Source organism: Papio anubis, chromosome 9 (assembly GCF_008728515.1).
Source record: "Papio anubis isolate 15944 chromosome 9, Panubis1.0, whole genome shotgun sequence".
NCBI classification, from domain to species: domain Eukaryota; kingdom Metazoa; phylum Chordata; class Mammalia; order Primates; family Cercopithecidae; genus Papio; species Papio anubis.
In genome coordinates, this window is record NC_044984.1 from 103324556 (window position 1) to 103347234 (window position 22679).

Sequence of the window (22679 nt, forward strand, 5' to 3'; positions counted from 1 at the left end):
GTTCACTCACTGTGACCAAGTTGGTCTCTTAGTTTCCTCAGTTACAAAAATGAAAGTGATGGTATAATCTGCTTCTGTGGAATTGTTTAAAAAATGAGGTAAGACTGTCACAGTGCCTGGCATAGAGTATGCACCCTTAAATATTAGTGTTTGACTGGGGGATTTTAAGCACTGGTAAAGTGCTTTAGCACTTCCATGACAGTCCTTTGTAACCTTTCCAAGCACTTTTGTGAACTCATGTATTGTGTAAAAGCACAGTGATGCATTAGGAAACTTCAAGAATAGCTTTCACCGGCTGGGCATGGTGGCTTACACCTGTAATCCCAGCACTTTGGGAGGCTGAGGCAGGCAGATTGCTTGAGCTCAGGAGTTTGAGACCAGCCTGGGCAACATAGTGAGAGCCTGTCTTTACAAAAAAAGTTTAAAAATTACCTGGGCGTGTGGTGTGCACCTGTGGTCCTAGCTACTTGGGAGGTTGAGGCAGGAGGATTGCCTGAGCCCGGAAGGTGGAGATTGTGTTGAGCCGAGATGGCACCACTGCATTGCAGCCTGGGCACTAGAGCAAGATACTGTCTCAAAAAAAAAAAAAAAAACGAACAAAAGAGAGGGAATAGCTGTCATGAATGAACCTGAGATTGTAATGCTTAATTTGTAGCAGCTAACATTTATTAAGTTCTTACTATGTACTCTATACCTTCACACTTATTTAATCCTCACCACAACCCTATGAGGTAGGTCTTATGGATTGTCCCCATTGTACAGATGAGGAAACTGAGGCTTAGAAGGTGAAATGATGCCAAATGAAGTAGCAAAGCCAGGACTGAACCAGAATAATGTAATCCCACTTTCTTAACCAAGTTTGGTGCATATTCTGTTGGCTATGTCTTGGAAAACAAATATTTATCTGAAATTCAGCTATCAGCTATGATACTAAGAAATGCTGATTATTGTAAAGCAGAGTCACTGTTATCACCAGTGACTCTTCACCAAGTTAATGTTTACTGAACTGAAATCAAAACAATATTCACATGATCCAAATATTGGGATAATAATGTATTACACACACACGCACATACAAACATGTATATATACGTGTGTAACACATATGCAGATACACATTACATAGCTATATACACATAGATGGTTTGTCTTATTTTGTAGAAATATATAACTTTGTATAAAAACAATGTTTTAAATTTCTGGTGAAATTTCTTAATTTGTAGCAAAAGCATAACCAGTGTTTAAGTCAAGCCTGTAGTTAGGAAATCTTTAATTTTATAAACATTCAGCTCTTTTATACCATTGTATGTGTGCCCCTTTCCTGTCTAATATTCTAAAAGAGAAATTCATTTCTGTATATTTTCTCCAGTATTCAGTCATTCAATAAATATTTTTATTTTATATATATATATATATATATATATATTTTTTTTTTTTTTTTTGAGACTGAGTGTTGCTCTTTTGCCCAGGCTGGAGTGCAATGGCACGATCTCAGCTCACTGCAACCTCTGCCTCCCAGATTCAAGTGATTCTCCTGCCTCAGCCTCCCAAGTAGCTGGGACTACAGGTGCACATCACCATGGCCAGCTAATTTTTGTGTTTTTAGTAGAGACAGGGTTTCACCATGTTGCCCAGGCTAGTGTCAAACTCTGGGGCTCAAGGGATCCTCCTGCCTTGACTTCCCAAAGTGCTGGGGTTACAGGGATGAGCCAATGTGCCCGGCTGACTTAGATTTTAAATCCTAATGTCTAAACATCCTGATTTTTAAGATGTAATCCTATAACTATATATTACTTTAACTTGAAATTAGGTATTTGGTGGGTTATTTTGACAAAATGTTATTCTGTCTATATCTGTATATTCGCCTATTGTGTTTGTGATGAGGGAAGACAGTAAACTTGTTTTCTTTTTTAGATATAAAGTCATGAAGAACTGGGGAGTTATAGGTGGAATTGCTGCTGCTCTTGCAGCAGGAATATATGTTATTTGGGGTCCCATTACAGAAAGAAAGAAGCGTAGAAAAGGTAAGAATGAGAACACTGCATTATGGTCTGTAGACTTGACCCAGATCCCTGTTATCTGAAAACAGTACAAAGAAGGTTGGGAGGTTGGTCGTATTTGTTCTCTGTATCTTTAAAATTAGGACTTCAGGTTTTGAAACAGTACTTTTACCATTAGTTGTTATTTGATACCCTGTAGTAAAAAGATTTCTATTTCAGCCCCTCTCCAGACTGGAGTTTGAGGCGTGCTTTGTAATGAAAAATGTCAAGCGGCGTAATTGTCTAAGAAGTGTTCTCATTAATATGGCAATTACAGTTTTCAGTGGTACAAACTGACCAATTACATCATACATTTGTGTTATCTCAGACTAGCTTGCTAATAACTGGTAAAAATTTCAAGTTAGTGCCTTCATTACTAAAAAACTATTTTCTTATTTTTTTTAAATGCTCCCTTTTGAAAGTGTTGCACTATGTAACATTGATTAAAATTCAGCAAAGAAAGAAAAGAATGTGGCGAAATTTGATCATTGTTAAATCTGGGGACAGTTATAATTGAGGTTTATTATACATTCTCCCTCCTTTTGTGTGTCTTTGAGAACTTTGAGAATAAGAAGTTTTTTAAAACGATTGCTAGCAGAAGAGAGAAGTATATTCAATTTTGTTGATCTCTGCAGAAAGACTGATCAGAATTGGTATAGTGGAGTCTTTCCCAGTGATTGTTAAGATAAGAACAGAATCATTGTCCTGGGGAAGTAACAACAGAACAATTGTTTTCTTCTGTTCTCAGAAACATTGCTTTCTGGTTAAAGAAGAAAGAGAGCATGTAGGGGAGAATGAGGAAGAGAAAAAGACAGGAGATGGTTACTAAGTGTTTTGTACATTTAGGAAGAACCAAGCTGTGCTGGATACCATGATAGGTTTCAAAAATAACACACAAAGGGGACCTTTCCTTCTGTGCTTACAGTCTGCGGAGCAGTACTAGAACCAAGCCTTGGCCCAGATCTCTGTGGATAAGGATCTTCTTGAATCGGGATTCCAAATTTAAGACCACAGCGCAGGAACTCTGGGTCCCAAATGGGAGAGAAATGGATCAAATATGATATGCTGTTCTCTTCTTCCCCCTGCTTTTTTGTAGGGCTCGTGCCTGGCCTTGTTAATTTAGGGAACACCTGCTTCATGAACTCCCTGCTTCAAGGCCTGTCTGCCTGTCCTGCTTTCATCAGGTGGCTGGAAGAGTTCACCTCCCAGTACACCAGGGATCAGAAGGAGCCCCCCTCACACCAGTATTTATCCTTAACACTGTTGCACCTTCTGAAAGGTATCTAGATGGGAATTTCAAGGGGATTATGTACCTTTTCAAAGAAGTCCAGATGACAGGCAAAGAGTTAATAGCCTTATTGTAGGAAAAAATCATATAGATCATTATGAATAAAAAACACCAAGAGCCCAGTAGATACAAACAGGTATTTTTTAAAAATCAAAGATGGAGGCTGAGTGCAGTGGTTCATGCCTGTAATCCCAGCAATTTGGGAGGCCAAGGCAGGTGGATCACGAGGTCAGGAGTTCGAGACCAGCCTGACCAACATGGAGAAACCCCGTCTCTACTAAAAACACAAAAAATATTATCCGGGCGTGGTGGTGCGTGCCTGTAATCCCAGCTACTCAGGAGGCTGAGGCAGAAGAATCACTTGAACCCAGGAGGTGGAGGTTACAGTGAGCCGAGATCACACCATTGCACTCCAGCCTGAGCAACAAGAGTGAAACTCCATATCAAAAAAAAAAAAAATCAAAGATGGAACCATAAATTGTCAAGTTAATAACAGCATTTTAAGGAAGGAAAAAAATCCACTGCCACATAAGAAGTATTGTAAGAAGTATTCTGGTTTCAAAAACATTTAAAAAAAAAAAGTCCATTAGCCTAGGTTATTCACAAAAGAAGTAATACAAATTGCTAAAAAACTCAAATGTTCAACTTGACCATTATCAAAGAAGTATAAATAAAATAAAAATGCTACTTTTTCCCTGTCAGCAAAGATTAAAAAACAAATTTTCAGCCCTGTCCAGCTGTTGGACAATACATCCATACACCGCTGAGAGGGGTGTAACTTAGTGCAACTTTTCTGGAAAGCAGTTTGGAGCTACACAATAATAGCTTGCGAAGTATTCAGTACTATTTGACCCAGTAATTCTGTGTCTGGGAGTCCGCCTTATGAAAATGGCTAGAAACGTAGATTGTGACTTAACTAGCCTGAAAAATGGAGTCTAAAAGCAACCAAGTTTAGGAATGACTGAATGGTGGCCCCCAACTTGGAGAGTCACAATATACACTGGCTTGGTAAAGGTTTTCAGAAATAACCTACCCAACTTCTTTGTTTGTTTGTTTGTTTGTTTGTTTGAGACAGAGTCTCACCTTGTTGCCCAGCTTGTTGCAGTGGTACGATCTCAGCTCACTGCAACCTTCACCTCTCGAGTTCAAGCGATTCTCCTGCTTCAGCCTCCCTAGTAGCTGGGATTACAGCCGCATGCCACCACGCCCGGCTAATTTTTGTATTTTTAGTAGAGACAGTGTTTGCCATGTTATCCAGGCTGGTCTTGAACTCCTGACCTCAAATGATCTGCCTGCCTCAGCCCAAAGTGCTGGGATTACAGGCGTGAGCCACCGCATCCAGCCCAACTTCATTTTTAAACCAACTTTTTTGACTGTAGAACTGTTTTGTTTTCTTCATAAAATCTGCTGACGTTCCATGGGTATTATACAGAGCGCGATGTATGCACAGAGATCTCCAACATCTAATTATTATGGCAAAAAGGGGAAAGAATGTAGATATCAAACAGAATGATTAAGCAATCACTTAATGCCATACTACTCTGTACATACCCGATCTCATCAGACCTCAGAAGCTAAGCAGGGTAGTGCTTGGCTAGCACTTAGATGGGAGAATGATTAAGTAATCGATGGCATACAGCCATTAAGAATCACTTTTATGAAATTTTTTAAAAATTTGGGTGAGGGCATAGGCTGTAATATTAAAGAGCAGCATACAAAATACAATTTGACTTCATCAAGGTAGGAACTTCCACAGATAAAGGCTGGACTGAAAAATGCTGAAATATTAGCCATTTTGGTATTGTGCAGTCATTGGTAATTTTAAAATCGTTTTGGAAAACTACTTTTAACAATAAGCATATATTGCTGTCACTGTAAGGAGAAAATTGGGTTTAAAAAACATTCAGCTAAATCGTGCTTCACTGAGGTGTTTTCCTATGTGAGCTCTGCTTGACACAGAAATCTTTATGAAGCAAGTGTACTTTTCTGTAGAAGAGGCGACTTGAGAATAATTTCTTTTACTATCCTGTTTTTTTAGCCCATTCCTGGTTTAGAGGAAAAAAAAAAAAAGTGCAACTCGCTGCCAGCGTTCATCTAATTTTACGTAAACATGCTCTTTGAGGCCAAAGCAAGTCTGACTGATTTTAAACGTGAAAATAGAAAAACTGTTCTTGGAGTTCTTTCTTTTCTTTTCTTTTTTTTTTTTTATGTTTGAGACGGAGTCTCGCCTTGTCGCTCAGGCTGGAGTGCAGTGGTGGGATTTCGGCTCACTGCAACCTCCGCCTCCCAGGTTCAAGCAATTCTTCTGCCTCAGCCTCCCAAGTAACTGGGATTATAGGCACTCCCCACCACGCCCAGCTAGTTTTTGTATTTTTAGTAGAGACAGGGTTTTATCAGGCTGCTCTCAAACTCCTGACCTCAAGTGATGCACCTGCCTTAGCCTCCCAAAGTGTTTGGATTACAGGCATGAGCTAAAATGCTTGGCCTTTTTAAATTTTTTTAAAAAATAGAGATGGGGTCTTGCTATGTTGACCAGGCTGGTCTCGAACTCCTGACCTTAAGTGATCCTCCCATCTTGGTCTCCCGAAGTGCTGGGATTACAGGGGTGAGCCAGCACACCCAGCCATGTTCTTGGGAGTTATTTCTAAATAGAACTTGTCTCTAATCCTAATGTAACAGAAATGTATATGATGTTACATCATATACAACAGAAATGTATATGATGTTACATCATATACAACAGAAATGTATATGATGTTACATTAGGATTAGAGACAGGAATATTCTTGGGGCAAATAGGAAATGGGTTAAAAGCACCACTCCAAAGATTATGTGAAAGCTGAAATGTCCACGTGAATTATCCTAACCCTGGCCTGTCAGCACTGCCCTTATCGTTCACATGGGACCCAGTACTGGGAGCCAGAGCCATCCTTGGGCTGCTGTCCCAGAATGTCTGCTCATTTCTCTGCTTCTGCTTTCCAATGTCTCTTACTTTGATTTTTTAGAAAAAAAAATTTTTTTTTGAGACAGGGTTCTATTCTGTCAACCCAGGCTGGAGTGCAGTGGCGCAACCTCCGCTCACTGCAGCCTCTGCCTCCCAGGCCCAAAACAATCCTCCCACCTCCATTTCCTAAGTAGCTGGGACTGCAGGCACATGCCACCATTCCTGGCTAATTTTTTTATTTTTAGTAGAGACAGGGTTTTGACTTGTTGCCCAGGCTGGTCTCGAACTCCTAAACTCAAGCAGTCTGCCCACCTTGGCCTCCCAGAGTGCTGGGATTGCAGGCATGAACCACCATGCCTGGCCTATAAATAATTTTTTAATTATACAAGTAATGCATGAATCAGTTCTCTTTGTAAAAAATTAAAGCATTACAGAGAAGGCCAGAGTCCCCTTTATCAATACTCCAACCCTGCTCCCCTCTACCTTTCCCAAAAGGAAACTATAGGTGGATCCTTCCAGACCTTTTTCTGTGCATTTAAATACATTTCTGTGCATCCATAAAAATGATATATTGTGGGGTTTTTTGGTGTTTGATTTTTTGTTTTTTTGGAGACAGGGTCTCACCCAAGCTGAAGTGCAATGGTGCAGTCTCAGCTTACCGCACTTCAGCCTCCTGGGCTCAAGCTATCCTCCCACCCCAGCTTCCTGAGTAGCTGGGACTACAGGTGCGTGCTGCCACACCCGGCTAATTTTTGTATTTTTAGTAGAGACAGGGTTTCATCATGTTGCCTAGGCTGGTCTTGAACTCCTGGGCTCAGGTGATCCGCCCGCCTCAGCCTCCCAAAGTGCTGGGATTACAGGCATGAGCCACCGCACCTGGCTTGTATATTGTTTTGTTTTGTTTGTGATTTACATGGCCAAATATAATAAGCATTAGAGAAGTGTCCATTTTAGTACATGTAGTTCTACCTCCTTCACTTTTTTTTTTTTGAGTGTATTGGTCTTATAGTTTGTCTTCTGTGAATTGCTTGTTTATAGCCTTTGCCTACTTTTTAAAATTGTGGCAAAATATCCCTAACATAAAATTTACCATTTTCAGCGTATAGTTCAGTAGATTAAGTACAGCCACATTGTTGTGCAGCAGTCACCCCCATCCCTCTCTAGAACTCTTCATCATCCCGTACTGAAACTATACCCATGAAACAGTAACTCCCATTCTCCCCTCCCCCTAGCCCTTGGTGACCACTGCCCTACCTTCTCTTTCTTTAAATTTGACTCAGACCTCATTAAGTCATGAGTTTCCTCATATTTATAAGATGTACCTCATTAAGTGGACTCATATAATATTCACCCTTTTGTAACTGGCTTATTTCACTTAATATCTGCAGGGTTCATCCATGTTATACCACATATCAGAATTTCATTCCTTTTTAAGGCTGAAAATATTCTTTTTTTTCTTTTAAGGCGAAGTCTCATTCTGTCACCCAGGCTGGAGGGCAGTGGCGCCATCTTAGCTCACTGCCACTTCCACCTCCCAGATTCAAGTGATTCTCCTGCTTCAGCCTCCCAAGTAGCTGGGATTACAGGCGTGCACCACCACACCTGGCTAATTTTTTGTATTTTTAGTAGAGACGGGGTTTTACCACGTTGGCCAGGCTGATCTCGAACTCCTGACCTCAAGTGACCTGCCCACCTCGGCCTCCCAAAGTTCTGGGATTACAGGCATGAGCCACTACACCTGGCCTAGGCTGAATAATATTCTGTTGCATGTGTATGCAGCATTTTGTTTGTCCCTCTGTCAGTCCGTGGACATTTGGCTTATTTTCATTCTTTGGCTATCATGAATAATGTTGCTGTGAACATTAGTGTCCAAATGCCCTGCTTTCAATTATTTTCTGTAAACACTCAGAAGTAGAATTGCTGGATCAAATGGTAATTCTGTTTAATTTTTTGAGGAGCCTCTATGCTGTTTTCCACAGATGGTGCATGATTTTAGAATTTTACCAGCAATGTGCAAAAGTTCCAATTTCTCCTCACCAACACATACTATTTTCTATTTTCATTGATAGTAGCCATCCTAACGGTATGGTATCGTTTTAATTTGCATTTCCCTAATAATAAGTTACATTGAGCATCTTTTCATTTGCTTATTGGCCATTTTGTCTGTCTTTTTTGGAGAAATGTCAGTTCAAGTTCTTTGCCCATTTTTGAACTGGATTGTTTGGGTTTTTTTTTTTTTTTTTTTTTTGAGAAGTCGCTCTGTTGCCAGGCTGAATTGCAGTGGCATGATCTCAGCTCACTGCAACCTCTGCCTCCCAGGTTCCAAGCGATTCTCCTGCCTCAGCCTCCCAAATAGCTGGGACTACAGGTGCACACCACCACGCCCAGCTAATTTTTGTATTTTTAGTAGAGACAGGGTTTCACCATGTTGGCCAGGATGGTCTCGATCTCTTGACCTCGTGATCTGCCCACATCAGGCTCCCAAAGTGCTGGGATTACAGGTGTGAGCCGCCATGCCTGGCCTTGTTTGTTTTATTGTTGTTGTTGTTGAGTTTTAGAAGTTCTGAGTTTATATATTCTGGGTATTAATGCCTTATCAGATGTGATTTGCAAACCTTGGTCATTTTTTTTTTTTCCTTCTTTGGTACAGAGTCTCGTTCTGTTGCCCAGACTGAAGTGCAGTGGTGCAATCTCGGCTCACTGCAACCTCTGCCTCCAGGGTTCAAGTGATCCTCCTGCCTCAGCCCCCCGAGTATTTGGGTGTGCATCCATCATCCCTGGCTAATTTTTGGGTGTTTTTTGTTGTTGTTTTTAATAGAGTTGACAGTTCACCATGTTGGCCAGGCTGGTCTTGAACTGAACTGAAGTGATTAACCGCCTCAGCCTCCCAAAGTGCTGGGATTACAGGCTCCACTGTGCCTGGCCTCATTCACTTTTATAGCTGCATAGTTTCCATAATGTCAACACACCCCAGTTTGTTTGGCCATTTGTCTCCAGCTCTTTGTCATGATAAGCAGGCTATCATGTGAGCATCCTTATACATGTCCCTTTGTGAACCTAAGCATGCATTTCTGTAGGGAAAAAAATTGCTGGATTGAAAAAGTAAAATTGCTGGGTTGTACGATATGAAAATGTTAGTAGATACTGCCAAATTGCCCTGTAGTATTTTAGACAAAACTGGGTTAAAAGAGGCATTAAAATTTTCCTTTGGGAGGTGGTGGGTTGGGGGAGCTAACAGAAGGGCTGCCCGAGGGGTATAGGAGAAAGGTGTGGTTCCTTTCCCAACCCTGCTCTCTTTGTCCTGGGAGGGAAAGGACTAGCCCCGGGGTATATACACACTGATGCAGAAGCCTGGGCTTTATTATTATTTTTTTTTTAAGTGAAAGCAAGTTTATTAAGAAAGTAAAGGAATGAAAGAATGGCTACTCCATAGGCAGAGCAGCCCAGAAGTCTGGGCTTTAAAGGAATCTTTCAAGGCCGTTGATGGCAAATCAGAAAGAAGAAACAGACTGACCTACTGTATGTTGGGAGTCACTGAACTTCAGAAACTGCACTGAGAGGCAGGCTTCTACATTTTTTTCTCTCACACTCCAGCAGTACTGGTCTAGTGTAACATGTGATGGGAAGGAGGGTGGCCAAGATCAGGAGTCTGCACCTGATGGACCATGGGCCAAATCCAGCCCACCACCTGTTTTTGTCAATAAAGTTTTATTGGAACACAGTCATGTCCATTTGTTTAGATATTGCCTATGTCAACCTAAAATAATCAAAGGGTTCGAGATCCAGCTACAAGGGTTTATTCAAACACAAAGTGTGAAGGTGGCTGTCTGGGGACACACAAATAACAGGAAATGGTGATCAGTGCTCCCAGTGTGGGGAAAAGCGGGGATCATTTATGTAGACAAAAACGGAAGTACTGAACAGAATTATAACATTTTCCATACAATGGCTAACATATAGATGTAAGATTTGATTGGCTACTATGGATTACACTCTTAGGGCATTGCCTACCATTCCGTTGTAAAGAGGTAATAATCACAAGGGTCTCTATCTCCAGTGCCATTCAGCCTAGGTTTGAGTGAAGAACAGGGAGTCTGGTTAATTTGTAACATCTCAACACAAAGGTCAGGAAGCAGCGGCCATGCGCCAGAGAAGAAAAGCAGCTGTGTTACTTGACTGTTTCCAGCACTCTTCTCCTTGGCATAATACATTTAGAAGGTCCTGAAATGTTATTTTCTTTTTACATCTATGACTGCTTTTGTGCTGCAATGGCAGAGTTGAGTAGTTGCAACAGAGACCATGTGGTCCACAAAACCTAAAATGTGGCCAGGCACAGGAACTCACACCTGTAATCCCAGCATGTTGCGAGGCCAAGGTGGGCAAATCACTTCACCCCAGAAATTCAAGACCAGCCTGGGCAACATTGTGAAACTCTGTCAGTACAAAAAATACAAAAATTAGCTGAGCACGAAGGCATGTGCCTGTAGTCCCAGCTGTTCAGAAGGCTGAGTTGGGAGGATTGCTTGGGCCCAGGAGGTCAAGGCTGCAGTGAGCCGAGATCACACCACTGCACCCTAGCCTGACAGAATAAGACCCTGTCTCAAAAAAAAAAAAAAAAAAAAAAGCAAGCCTAAGATGTTTATTTTCTGGCCTTTTACAGAAAAAGTGCCAATCCTTGGTCTAGAAGTAATTATAATATAAATTCATAAGCCCATCAAACTTCTATTTTATTAGGCCTGATTCCACCTGTGATTGAAAAGTAAACCACTCGGCCAGTGCCGTGGCTCACACCTGTAATCTCAGCACTTTGAGAGGCTGAGGTGGGCGATCATGAGGTTAGGAGTTCAAGACCAGCCTGGCCAACATGGTGGAACCCCATCTCTACTGAAAATACAAAAATTAGTTGGGTGTGGTAGCATGTGCCTGTAATCCCAGCTACTTGGGAGGCTGAGGCAGGAGAATCGCTTGAACCCAGGAGGCGGAGGTTGCAGTGAGCTGAGATCACACCATTGCACTCCAGCCTGGGCTACAGAGTGAGACTCTGTTTCAAAAAAAAGTAAAAGTAAACCACTCAAAAGACGCTTTCAGGCTGCTGCATATAGCTTGATGCTTTGCCTTGAAAATCAGAAACTCAAATACAATCAAAGGCCTTGGGAAACAGCCCTGTGGAGAGGAGTGTGGCACCGAATATGGGGTTGGACTGGATGAATGTTGGTTGGGAACGGCCCTCCCAACCTGAGAGTTGTGAGTTAAAATCATTTTACTCAATAAGAACCTTGCAACAAATTTATATTGATGATAGTTTGAAGATAGAGGAATCAGTTACTTCATTTAAATGCTGCAGCCTCATGAAAAATTACATTCATTCAGTAAACTTAAGTGCCTAATAGAGTACTACGCATTGGGTAATGCTACAAAGAATGATGAAAAATACCTAATTCTAAGGTGAATTCTGCAGTCCTTAACTTTTTTTTCTTTTCTTTTTTTTTTTTTTTTTTTTTTGAGACGGAGTCTCACTTTGTTGCCCAGGCTGGAGTGCAGTGGCACGATCTCTGCTCGCTGCAACCTCTGCCTCCCGGGTTCATGCCATTCTCCTGCCTCAGCCTCCTGAGTAGGTGGGACTATAAGCTCCCGCCACCACGCCCAGCTAATTTTTTTTTTTTTTTTTTTTACTAGAGATGAGGTTTCACCATGTTAGCCAGGATGGTCTCGATCTCCTGACCTTGTGATCCGCCTGCCTTAGCCTCCCAAGGTGCTGGGAATACAGGCGTGAGCCACCGCGCCCGGCCTGCAGTCCTTAAATTTTTAATTAACTTTGATATGTTATACTGTGCAGGTTTTCTGGTTAGTTGTGATGCTGGTGAATTTAATGTCTTACCTTTTTTGTTTCCAGCCTTGTCCTGCCAAGAAGTTACTGATGATGAGGTCTTAGATGCAAGCTGCTTATTGGATGTCTTAAGAATGTACAGATGGCAGATCTCATCATTTGAAGAACAGGTGAGTACAACATTTGAACACGTTTAGCTTGGAGAATCCTTTCCCCTAGTGACTTGGGGTCTGACCTTGCAATTGCCTGGCCCCAGTGTACATTTCTGTGACATTTTAGACAGCTTTAGTGTTCTGGGACCAGAGTACCAACTTTGTTCCTGCTGTCATGATCAGAGGGGAGATACAGCTGTTTTTCACCCAGTAGATAGAAGGTTAGGGGGATGGGACATAAACACACAGTTGCCAAAGGGCAAAATCTTTTTAGTTCTTAAGTGACTTGGCACTCCAGTAAGTGATAGGGACACTTGGGTTCTTTAGAAAGAGGCAGGTGACTTTATCTTGGAGACTCAGAGGTTTAGGTAAGATTTTTCTGGACCACACCCTCAATTTAAAAAAAAAATCAATCTTCAAAGCTTGGCTTAAAGTGGCCCGAAACCTCAAGCAGATGTCATATGCAATTCCAAGGCCGAATGCAGTCACTCCCACCTCCCTTTTCCACAACTACAGCTTTGCTGCCTTCTTTGGAACTTGGCCACCCTCCTCCCTGCCAGACCACTGTTACCAACAGCAAGTCTGAAGCAGAGGCCAAGAGAGTGAAGCTCTAGAGATGAAAAAATCTAGCCCCCAGTGGCATACAGCTGCATCCTCCACAGCCACACTTCCAAGATGGCCTTGTCCAGCTTCATGTAGGTGTTGTCTGCCGCCACTGTCCAGAGAAATGGGAGGCGGCATCTTGGACCTCCCAAAACTGTGGGGCTGACATGAGGGGCATTGAGGGACTTTTGAAAAGGGAGGTGGGGAGGCTGTGTAGCGCCCCTTATTTTTAAAGGTGTTCTCTTGTTTTTGCTTTATTCTGAAGCCACAGGTCACTTTTTAGACATGGTGCTGGTGGTATCTATACTTTCTTAAAATGTATCTCAGTTAATCCAATTGTATGTTGCAATGTTTTTCTATTTAGAAAATACTTCTAAAATCCTCCTCTGGTAACTGGAATTATTTATCTACATTTTACATTTCCCTAAACTGAGAGAATAACTTTGAGATTTAGTCACCAAGGACATCAGATAACTTTTTAAAAGTCCGACTTCTCCATCAAGGACTCACTTAGGTCCCAGTCCCTCCTTGGAAGTATTTTCGACATCTTCAGCCCACATCTAGGGCCCATGCCATGCTGTAGTCTGCAGGAGAAAGAGGTGGGCGCATCTGTCCAGTGGCCTTTTCCTGTTTGAAGGTACCCAGAGCATCCAGCATGGGCCTTGCCCACATCTGTATTATCAGCGATCCACTCAATCAGGAGCAGACTTTCCCTGATTATCAACCCATTTTCTTTGTCTAAAGCTAGAGCTTCAGAGGATGCATTGGGCCAAAGGCTTGCTTTATGCAAATTACCTGATTTTATTATCACAATAACCATGTAAGGAGTTTACTATTGTCCCCATTTTACAGATGGAAACACTGAGGCTCAGAGAAGTGGAATGATTTGCCCAGAATCATGCAGCTATTTAAGGGGCAGAGCCAAGATTTAAGACAGTGTGGTGCTCCAGTGCACATTCAAGCTCCCCCTCCTCTGCGGTGCTGTCCCTTTCCTCAAGGCCAAGTTGTTACATGGCTTACCCACGGGTTAAGTTATAGATCCACCTCCATCGTGTCTTGGATCTGCTTCAAGCCTGGGCCCACTTGAGCCTCACAGGAAGCGCTGATTCTCCTCCAGGTCCCCTGCTTCCTGTTCATCTATACAGGGCTGCAGCTCTGGTGTGCTGCTGGCTAACAGCTAGGCTGCCACACCTGGTCCCTCAGGGGTCAGAGCCTTGCCTTATTTATCTTTGAATCTCTACTTGCACTCTACAGCTGCAGTTTTATAGCCCAGGAGGGAATTCATTTATATAGGCAATAGGTATTTATTGAATTCATGCCTGGGGTGGGGCCTGTCGAGGGCAATGGAGTTGTAGCTGCAGACATGACCTGCAGGAGTTTTCCTGCTCACTTAGAGCTGGTATTCCGGTGGGGGATGAGGATAGCAGGCAGTGGTCGGTGCAGACAGTAAGCAGGGAATTTCAGGATATGCTAACAAGAAACTAGCTGGTGTGACATGGTGTGGGTAGGGGTGGGCAGGGGAGGAGGAGCCAAGCGACAGGGGAAGACTGCTCCAGGTAGGGAGGCTCCGCTTGGGAGGTGAGGTTTCAGTCGAGACCAGAAGTATAAAAGAGAGTGAAGTGTGTGGACACCTGGGTGCAGAGCATTCCAGACAGATGAAGAAGCTAGGGTGTAAGTCTGGAGATAGTTATAAAGCTGCCACCTGTGGAGAATGGCAGGGAGGCCAGGGTGGGGAGGGCTGCGGAGGAGAGGGGCTGGCGGAAGTTGGCGGGGAGCAGATTGTGCAGGGACTGGGAGGATGTGGGCAGTATCGGCTTCTATTGTGTGTGCAGCGGGGAGCCACTAGAGGGCTTTGAACTGGGGATTGGTTTGATCTGACTTGTTAAAAAAGGAAGACTGGAGGGGCAAGAATGCAAGCCGAGAGGAAACGTGGGAGGCCGCTGCAGTTATCCGGCCGAGATGGCGTGGCTCAGACTGGGGTTGAAGCAGGGGAGCTGAGAGTCCTTAGGAATTTAGGGCATATTTTGGAGGAGGGGCCTTTTTTCAGGACGGCTGCTGAATTGGCTGGGGGTGGGCTAGGGTTCAGAGAGGTAGAGGCAGCTTTGGATAGTTGGTTGGGGAGTATGCCCTGCGGAGGAGCTCTTTTGTCAGAGACCTGAAGGATAGGAGGTAGCTGTGCAAAGGTCTCAGCACAACCCGAAATGGGAATAAGCTGGATGTGTTCAAGGAACACAAAAGAGGCCAGGGGCCGGGACATTGTGAATGTTGGGGGCTTTGTAGGCCAGATAAGAATGGTAGGTTTTACTCTAGTAGAGGAAGCCATTGGAAAGCTAAAAGCAGAAGAGTAAAGCTGTCTGCCTTTTCAAGTATTGCTCTGGTGGCAGTGTGAGGGGACACCAAAGGAGAAGCAGAGGGCCTGTGTTGTGACCCCGTTACTCCTGGAAGAGTGAGGGATGGCTTGGGTTTTTGGGGAGAGGGCCGTTTGAGTTGATGTTCAAGAGTAGTCCCATGCCATTGGATCCAGCAATCCCGCTGCTGGGTACAAACCAAAAGAATTCAAACAAAGCAGGAACTCAGTAAGATATTTGTGTATTCAGGTTAATAGCAGCATATTTGCAATAGCCAAGGGGTAGGAGCAACCCAAGCGTTTATCAGCTGATAAATAGGTAAACAAAACTTTCATACAATGGAATATTATTCAGCCTTGAAAAGGAAGGAAATTCTGCAATATGCTACAACATGGGTGAGGCTTGAAGACATTATGCCAAGGAAAATAAGCCAGTCACAAAGACCAACACTGTATGATTCCACTTGTGTGAGGTTCCCAGAGTAATCAGATTCCTAGAGACAGAAAGAATGATGGGTGCCAGGGGTGGGGGAAGGGAAAATGGGGAATTAGTGTTTAACAGGTATGGAGTTTCAGCTGGGGAAGATGAAAAAGTTCTGAAGATGGATGGCGGTGATGATTGCACAACATGAATGTACTTAATGCCACAGAATCATTCATGTTAAGATGATAAATGTTATGATATGTTTATTTTACCACAATTAGCAAAAAGCCTAATCTTTTGAAGTCGGAGCAGAGGTCAAGGCTGTCTCAGTGAAACAGAACTATCTCAGAGACTGCTGGCGTGAAGGCAGCTGCCTGGCTTTCTCTCCTGCTCTCTGCTCCTGGACCTCTTGCTTGAGGGTCTTCACTCGTGACAGTGTCTAGGACATAACTGTTTTCTTTAATGAGCTGGGCCTTGAGAAGGTAGAAAGCAAATTCTACCCACATTCACTGTAGGGCGTCTGCCCGAGGTGGGTAGTTCTGATCTTGCCCTTTCCTCATCCAGCCTCTCTAAAGAGTGCTTTGCCCTTTGACAGGATGCTCACGAATTATTCCATGTCATTACCTCGTCATTGGAAGATGAGCGAGACCGCCAGCCTCGGGTCACACATTTGTTTGATGTGCATTCCCTGGAGGTAAACGATTAATATTTCCAACACGTTCTGTGCAGCTTATGCATATTTGATAAGTATAGGAGAGGCAAGTGTAATCTTTGTACAACTTTAAACACAAAAGTAAGATTCAGTAAAAATCAGTGATAGGAATGAGGCCGGGGAGGGTCTTTAAACTACATGCTTTGCAGTTGGTGACTCTGATTAGGGATGTCAAGGCTCTTTCAAATGATTCATTGCTGCAATTTGTGTTGGCTTTGAGAAGAAAGAATGTGGTGTTTTTTCCTATTTAATACAGGGGAACAGGGGCCATAGGAATACTAAGTGACCCCTCATTTCCCTGTAACAGTATAAATATCGGGGGGAGTTGATAAAAGTTAAACAGTAAGGATGAAAATATTCTGGAGAGAAGAAATATGTTTCTATTGCATTTGATGAAAGAATATGCATGGTATCCAGCCAGATAGGCTAATTGAGGCTACCTTTAGAAACCTGAGCTTTGTTAAAAGTTGATTTTTAGTGGTGTAATCAGCATAGAAAGTTGTAAGGTTTAGGGGTGGGGTAAGGGTGGTAAAAGGGATTATAGCAGGGTTTTCAGTCTGTTTTTTTTTTCCCCTACAGCAGCAGTCAGAAATAACTCCCAAACAAATTACCTGCCGCACAAGAGGTAGCCGTTTTCCATTGAAATATAATACATAAGATGTGGACTTTTAAGATATGATAATAATTTGCTTGTGTTAAAAATATTTTTTTCTGGTGACATACAGGCCAGCTTGAAGTGTGATGTGCTTGCAAAGGAAGTTGTATTTTGGAAATAGCTTTAAATAGATTCTCTTGGTGTTCCCTTGCACCCCAGCCCAGCTTACTTTTCTTGAAACTGGCTTATTTGTACTTCAAACAAGGGCTTTCTTTTTACCTTTTCAAATTGATCCTGGGAAGAACGTAATGAGCTGAATCTGTCGTGTCTTCAGCATTTCCAGTGCTGCCAAATTCTACTGCATGTTACCAAAGTCATCCTTAGGAGGAAATTGTTGTTTTCTAAGACTTAAGGCCAGGCGCGGTGGCTCACGCCTGTAATCCCAGCCTTTGGGAGGCCGAGGCGGGTGGATCACCTGAGATCAGGAGTTCAAGACCAGCCTGATCAACATGGAGAAACCTCGTCTCTACTAAAAATACAAAATTAGCCGGGCGTGGTGGCGCATGCCTGTTATCCCAGCTACTCTGGAGGCTGAGGCAGGAGAATTGCTTGAACCCAGGAGGCGGAGGTTGCGGTGAGCTGAGATCGTGCCATTGCACTCCAGCCTGGGCAACAGAGCAAGACTTCGTCTCAAAAAAAAAAAAAAAAGACTTAAAAAATAAAATTAGCATATTAATTCCTTTGTGTAGTAATAGGAACAAGTATTTTTTGAGCCCATGCTGTTTGCCAGGCTTTGCATTATCTCATTTAAGCCTCATAACAGCTCTACAAAGTTGATGGTACTGGAGTTAATGGGATAATAACTATCCCAATTTTCTGCACACTGAGGCTTGCAGAGATGAAAGGCATTCCCAGGTCAGGCAGCGAATAAGAAGCAGAGCCAGAGCTGATCCTTGGGCTGCCTGACTCCAGAGCCTGGGTTTCTCACTTACGTTCTTTCCATTGAACCCCACTCTAGCCAAAGAAAGGCCTAGTTATTCAGAACTTGCTTATTCTGATTATTTCAGAAGATTTTATCTCACTTTATGGAATGTTCACTGGTGGTATCCTTCTTTTGACATCTCAAACGTTTTAAGCATGTGTTTGTAAAAAGACTTTATTAAACACAAATTCTTTTTTAAAATGTGGCTCTACCCATTATACAGAAACCATATGTAAAGATAGATCTGTGTAAATTCTCCTATGAAGGAATGGGATGTCTTTTGTATGGAAGTCAATGAGGAAAGCTATTTCAATGTACTTTTCAAGAACATTTTTTCTCAAGAGGGAGTTTCTACGACATACTAGAAAGGAAGATGAATGTTGAGCTTGATGCCAAAGGGCTAAAAGTGACATATCAAAAAACTTTTTGCATTCCAGGGTCACCTCACCCCACATCCAATCACTGGAAGTCTCAACATCCTTTTCATGGAAGACTCACTAGTAATATGGTCTGCAAACACTGTGAACACCAGGTAAATACCAACACTTGTTATTTCTGGATGAGGTTTTCCAAAAGTTAGGATTCTTAAAAGGACCTAGAGAGTGGGCTGGCATCGGTCACTGGTGTTAGAGACTACCTAGCCTCTGCACACTAGTGGACTGACTACCCCACTTCGGTCAGTGTCAGCATGTCATTTGATCCTCAGATGGCATCTTCTGCTCCAAGGACAACAGACCCACTGTGGATTGGCAGGATCTCGAGTCCAGTGGTTGGGTCTTTGCTCATGGTGGACACAGTAGATTCTAGGGCTGGTTTTTTCCCCTTTGCTTTTGAGGTTTTAAAACAATATTTTATTATGGAAAATTTCCAACATCATACAAAAATAGAGAATTGTACAACTGTCACCCCAATCCATTTTATTTTATTTTATTTTTTCACAGCCATTACTGACTCTGGGATCAGTCAACTTTATCACATTTTCATTGCCCCCTAAAAGAACTCCAGACTCATTAGCAGCCTCTCCCCATCCTTTCCATCCCCCTACCCCTTGTCAACCATGAATCTACCTCTGTCTCTATGGATTTGCATATTCTGGATACTTCATATAAATGGAATCATGTAATGTGTGGCTTTTTGTGTCTGGCTTCTTTCATTTAGCGTAATATTTCCACGTTTCTTCCATATTGTGGCATGAATCAGTACTTTGTTCCTTTTATTACCAAATAATATTGCATTACATGGATCTACAACATTTTTTTTCCATTCATCAGTTGATGGGCATTTGGATTGTTAACACTTTTTGGCTATTATGAATAATGTTGCTGTGAACATATACATACAAGTTTTTGTGTGGACATATATTTTCACTTCAATTGGGTAATTGCTAGCTTATATAGTAACTCTTTTGTTTAACCTTTTGAGGAACTGCCAGACTGTTTTCCAAAGTGACTATGCCATTTTACATTCCCACCAGCAGTGTACAAGGGGTTCCAATTCTCCACAGCCTCACCCACATTTTGATGTCAGCCCACTCTCTAGGTCCTGTCTGACATTGTGGTTCTAGCCATCCTACTGAGTGCAAAGTAGTATCTAATTGTGGCTTTTCCCCCCAGCTTTATTGAGATCTAATCAGTAATAAAAATTGTATATATTTAGGGTGTACAAAGTGATGATTTGATGTGTGTGTGTGTGCATGTGCACCTGTGCTTATATGTGGTGAGAACACTCTCAGTATATTTCAAGAATACAATACAGTATTATTAACTGTAGTCACCATGCTGTACGTTAACTCTCCAGAACTTATTCATCTTATAACGGAAGGTTTGCATCTTTGAGCAACATCTCCCCACCTCCCCAGCCCCGGCAGCCACCATGTACTCCGCTTCTGTGAGTTTGGCTTTTCTAGATTCCATGTAGGTATGAGATCAGGCAGTGTTTATCTATATCTGGCTTATTTCACATAGCAGATGGCCTCCAGTTTCATCTATGTTGTCACAGATGGTAGAACTTCCTTTTTGATGGCTGAATAATATTCCATTGTACATGTATACCACATTTTCTCATTCATCTGTCTAGACGTTCCATATCTTTGCTATTGTGAATAATGCTACAGTGAACATTGTTTTGCAGATATATCTTTGAGATCCTGATTTCATTTGCTCTGGATATATACCTAGGAGTGGTATTGCTAGTTCATATAGTAGTTCTATTCTTAACTTTTTGAGGAACCTCCATACTGTTTTCCATTTACATTCCCACCAACAGTGTACAAGCGTTGTCTTCTCTCCACACCCTCGGCAACACTTGTTACATGCTGTCTTTTTTTTTCAGATGGAGTCTCGCTCTGCGGCACCCAAGCTAGAGCGCAGTGGTGCCATCTTGGCTCACTGCAACCTCCGCCTCCTGGGTTCAAGCAATTCTCCCACCCCAGTCTCCTAAGTAGCTGGGATTACAGGCACATGCCAACATGCCCAGCTAATCTTTTGTATTTTTAGTAGATATCGGGTTTCACCATATTGGCCAGGCTGGTCTTGAACTCCCAACCTCAGGTAATCCGCCTGTCTGGCCTCCAAAAGTACTGGGATTAAGGCATGAGCCACTGCACCTGACCACATGCTGTCTTTTTGGTAATAGCCATCCTAACAGGTGTGAGGTGATAGCTCTTTGTGGTTTTATTTGCATTTCCCTGATGATTAGTGATATTGAGTGCCTTTTCATATACCCGCTGGCCGTTTATATGTCTTTTTTTGGAAAGTGTCTATTCATGTCCTTTGTCCATTTTTTAATTATGTTACTTTGTTTTGTGTTGTTTTTTGCTGTTGGTTCATATGAGTTCCTTATAAACACTCTCTTAGTATATTTCAAGTATTCAGTTTTGGGTATTAACCTCTTATCAGATATATGGTTTGCTAATATTTTCTTTTATTCCATATGTTGCCTTTTCATTTTGTTGATTTTTGATTGCTGTGTCATTGCGGTTCTGAGTGACATTACCTTGAAGACTAATATGTTGAATGGTCTTTTTAAAAATAAGGTTCGCATATTAAAAGATATGTAAGATATGTTAAGGAACTGTAATCTATAAGTTGACTATTCATCTCTTTTTTCCTTGCATTGCTTTGATACTATTGTAAATGGAATAAAAAAATTTATTTTCAAATTGTTTGCCACTAGTATATAGACATACAGCTGTTTATATTTTGACCTTCTATTTGAGATTTTTGTGTTTTTTTTTTTGTTTTTTTTTTGTTTTTTTTTTGAGACTGAGTCTGGCTCTGTCGCCCAGGCTGGAGTGCAGTGGCCGGATCTCAGCTCACTGCAAGCTCCGCCTCCCGGGTTTACGCCATTCTCCTGCCTCAGCCTCCGGAGTAGCTGGGACCACAGGCGCCCGCCACCTCGCCCGGCTAGTTTTTTGTATTTTTTAGTAGAGACGGGGTTTCACCGTGTTAGCCAGGATGGTCTCGATCTCCTGACCTTGTGATCCGCCCGTCTCGGCCTCCCAAAGTGCTGGGATTACAGGCTTGAGCCACCGCGCCCGGCAATTTGAGATTTTTGTAAACATTCATTTATTCTAGAAGCTATAGAAGTTTTGTTATATGTTCCTTAGTATTCTCTGTGTATGTAAACAGTCATGTTGCTTATGAATGGAAATAGTTTTAGTTCTTCCTTTCCAATCCAGTATTTATTCCTTTTTTTTTTTCTTTGCCTTATTATCCTGGCTAAGACTTCTGGTACAAAGTTAAATAAGAGTGATGATAGCAGACATCTTTGCTTTGTTTCAGATCTTCTGAAGCAAGTATTTGGTGTTTTATAATTAAGTATGATATTAGCTTTAGGTTTTAGTTTACCCCTTTATCATACTGAGAAACTTCCCTTCTGTTCCTAGTTTGCTGAGAATTTTTGTAATTAATAGTGATTGAATTTTGTCATTTTTTTCCTGCATCTATTGAGATGATCATATTTTATTTTATTATTTTATTCTGTTAACATGGTGAATTACAGTAATTCATTTTTCTAAGTTAAACCAGCCTTTCTGGGATAAACCGCACTTGATGGTGATGCTGTATTGTTTTTATATATTAGTGAATTTGATTTGCTAATATTTCCTAAAGGATATTAGTATCTATGTTTATGAGGAATATTGTTCTTACACTTTTCTTCTCTTGTGATGTCTTTGTCAGGCTTTGTTATAAGGATTATACTAGCCTCATAAAATAGGCTGGAAAATGTTCACTCCTCTGTTTACTGAAAGATTTTGTTTAATATTGGTATTATTTCTTGCTTGTTTGTTAAAATTTGTCTTTCTTTAGCTCTATTTCTGCTAATTTTTTAAAACTTTGTCATTGGATACAAGCGTATGTATTATGATGAGTTAACTCATCTTGTCATGATAAATTGTCCCTCTTCATTTCTGCTAAGACTCCTTGACTTGAAGTCTATTTGAGTGACTCATTTTTAATCTAGCTAATGTTTATTGGGTAATTTCTTTCTGTTATTTTCAGCCCTTTAAAGTGTGGCTTTGTGGACAGCATATAATGGGTCTTGCTTTTTTATCTAGCTTGACAGTCTTTTAGTTGGAATGCTTAGTCCATTTACATTCAGTTTAAGTATTGATGTGATTAGATTTCAGTCTGCCATTTTACCATTTATTTTCTGTTTGTCTTACATTTTTTCTTGTTCTTCTGTTCCCCCTTCACTGGCTTCTTTCAGGTTAATGGAATACTTTTTAGTATTCCGTTTTAATACCTTTGTTGGCCTTTTAGCTT

The 22679-nt window shown here is 41.8% G+C and overlaps 1 protein-coding gene across 8 annotated transcripts in view; it reads left to right on the forward strand.

Annotated features, from left to right (window-relative positions):
• Positions 1 to 22679, forward strand: part of USP30 (ubiquitin specific peptidase 30) — a 99591-nt gene that overhangs the window by 66863 nt on the left and 10049 nt on the right. For 4 of the 8 annotated variants that reach the window (XM_031650730.1, XM_021922878.2, XM_021922877.2 and 1 more), the window contains 6 exons: positions 1915 to 2024; positions 3136 to 3318; positions 12165 to 12268; positions 16220 to 16318; positions 16916 to 16961; positions 18351 to 18445. In XM_031650730.1, the coding sequence (XP_031506590.1) occupies positions 1915 to 2024; positions 3136 to 3318; positions 12165 to 12268; positions 16220 to 16318; positions 16916 to 16961; positions 18351 to 18445 (637 nt within the window). The remainder of the gene's footprint in view (positions 1 to 1914; positions 2025 to 3135; positions 3319 to 12164; positions 12269 to 16219; positions 16319 to 16915; positions 16962 to 18350; positions 18446 to 22679) is intronic. The other 4 variants (XM_009181640.4, XM_021922879.2, XM_021922880.2 and 1 more) reach the window with 4 other exon arrangements.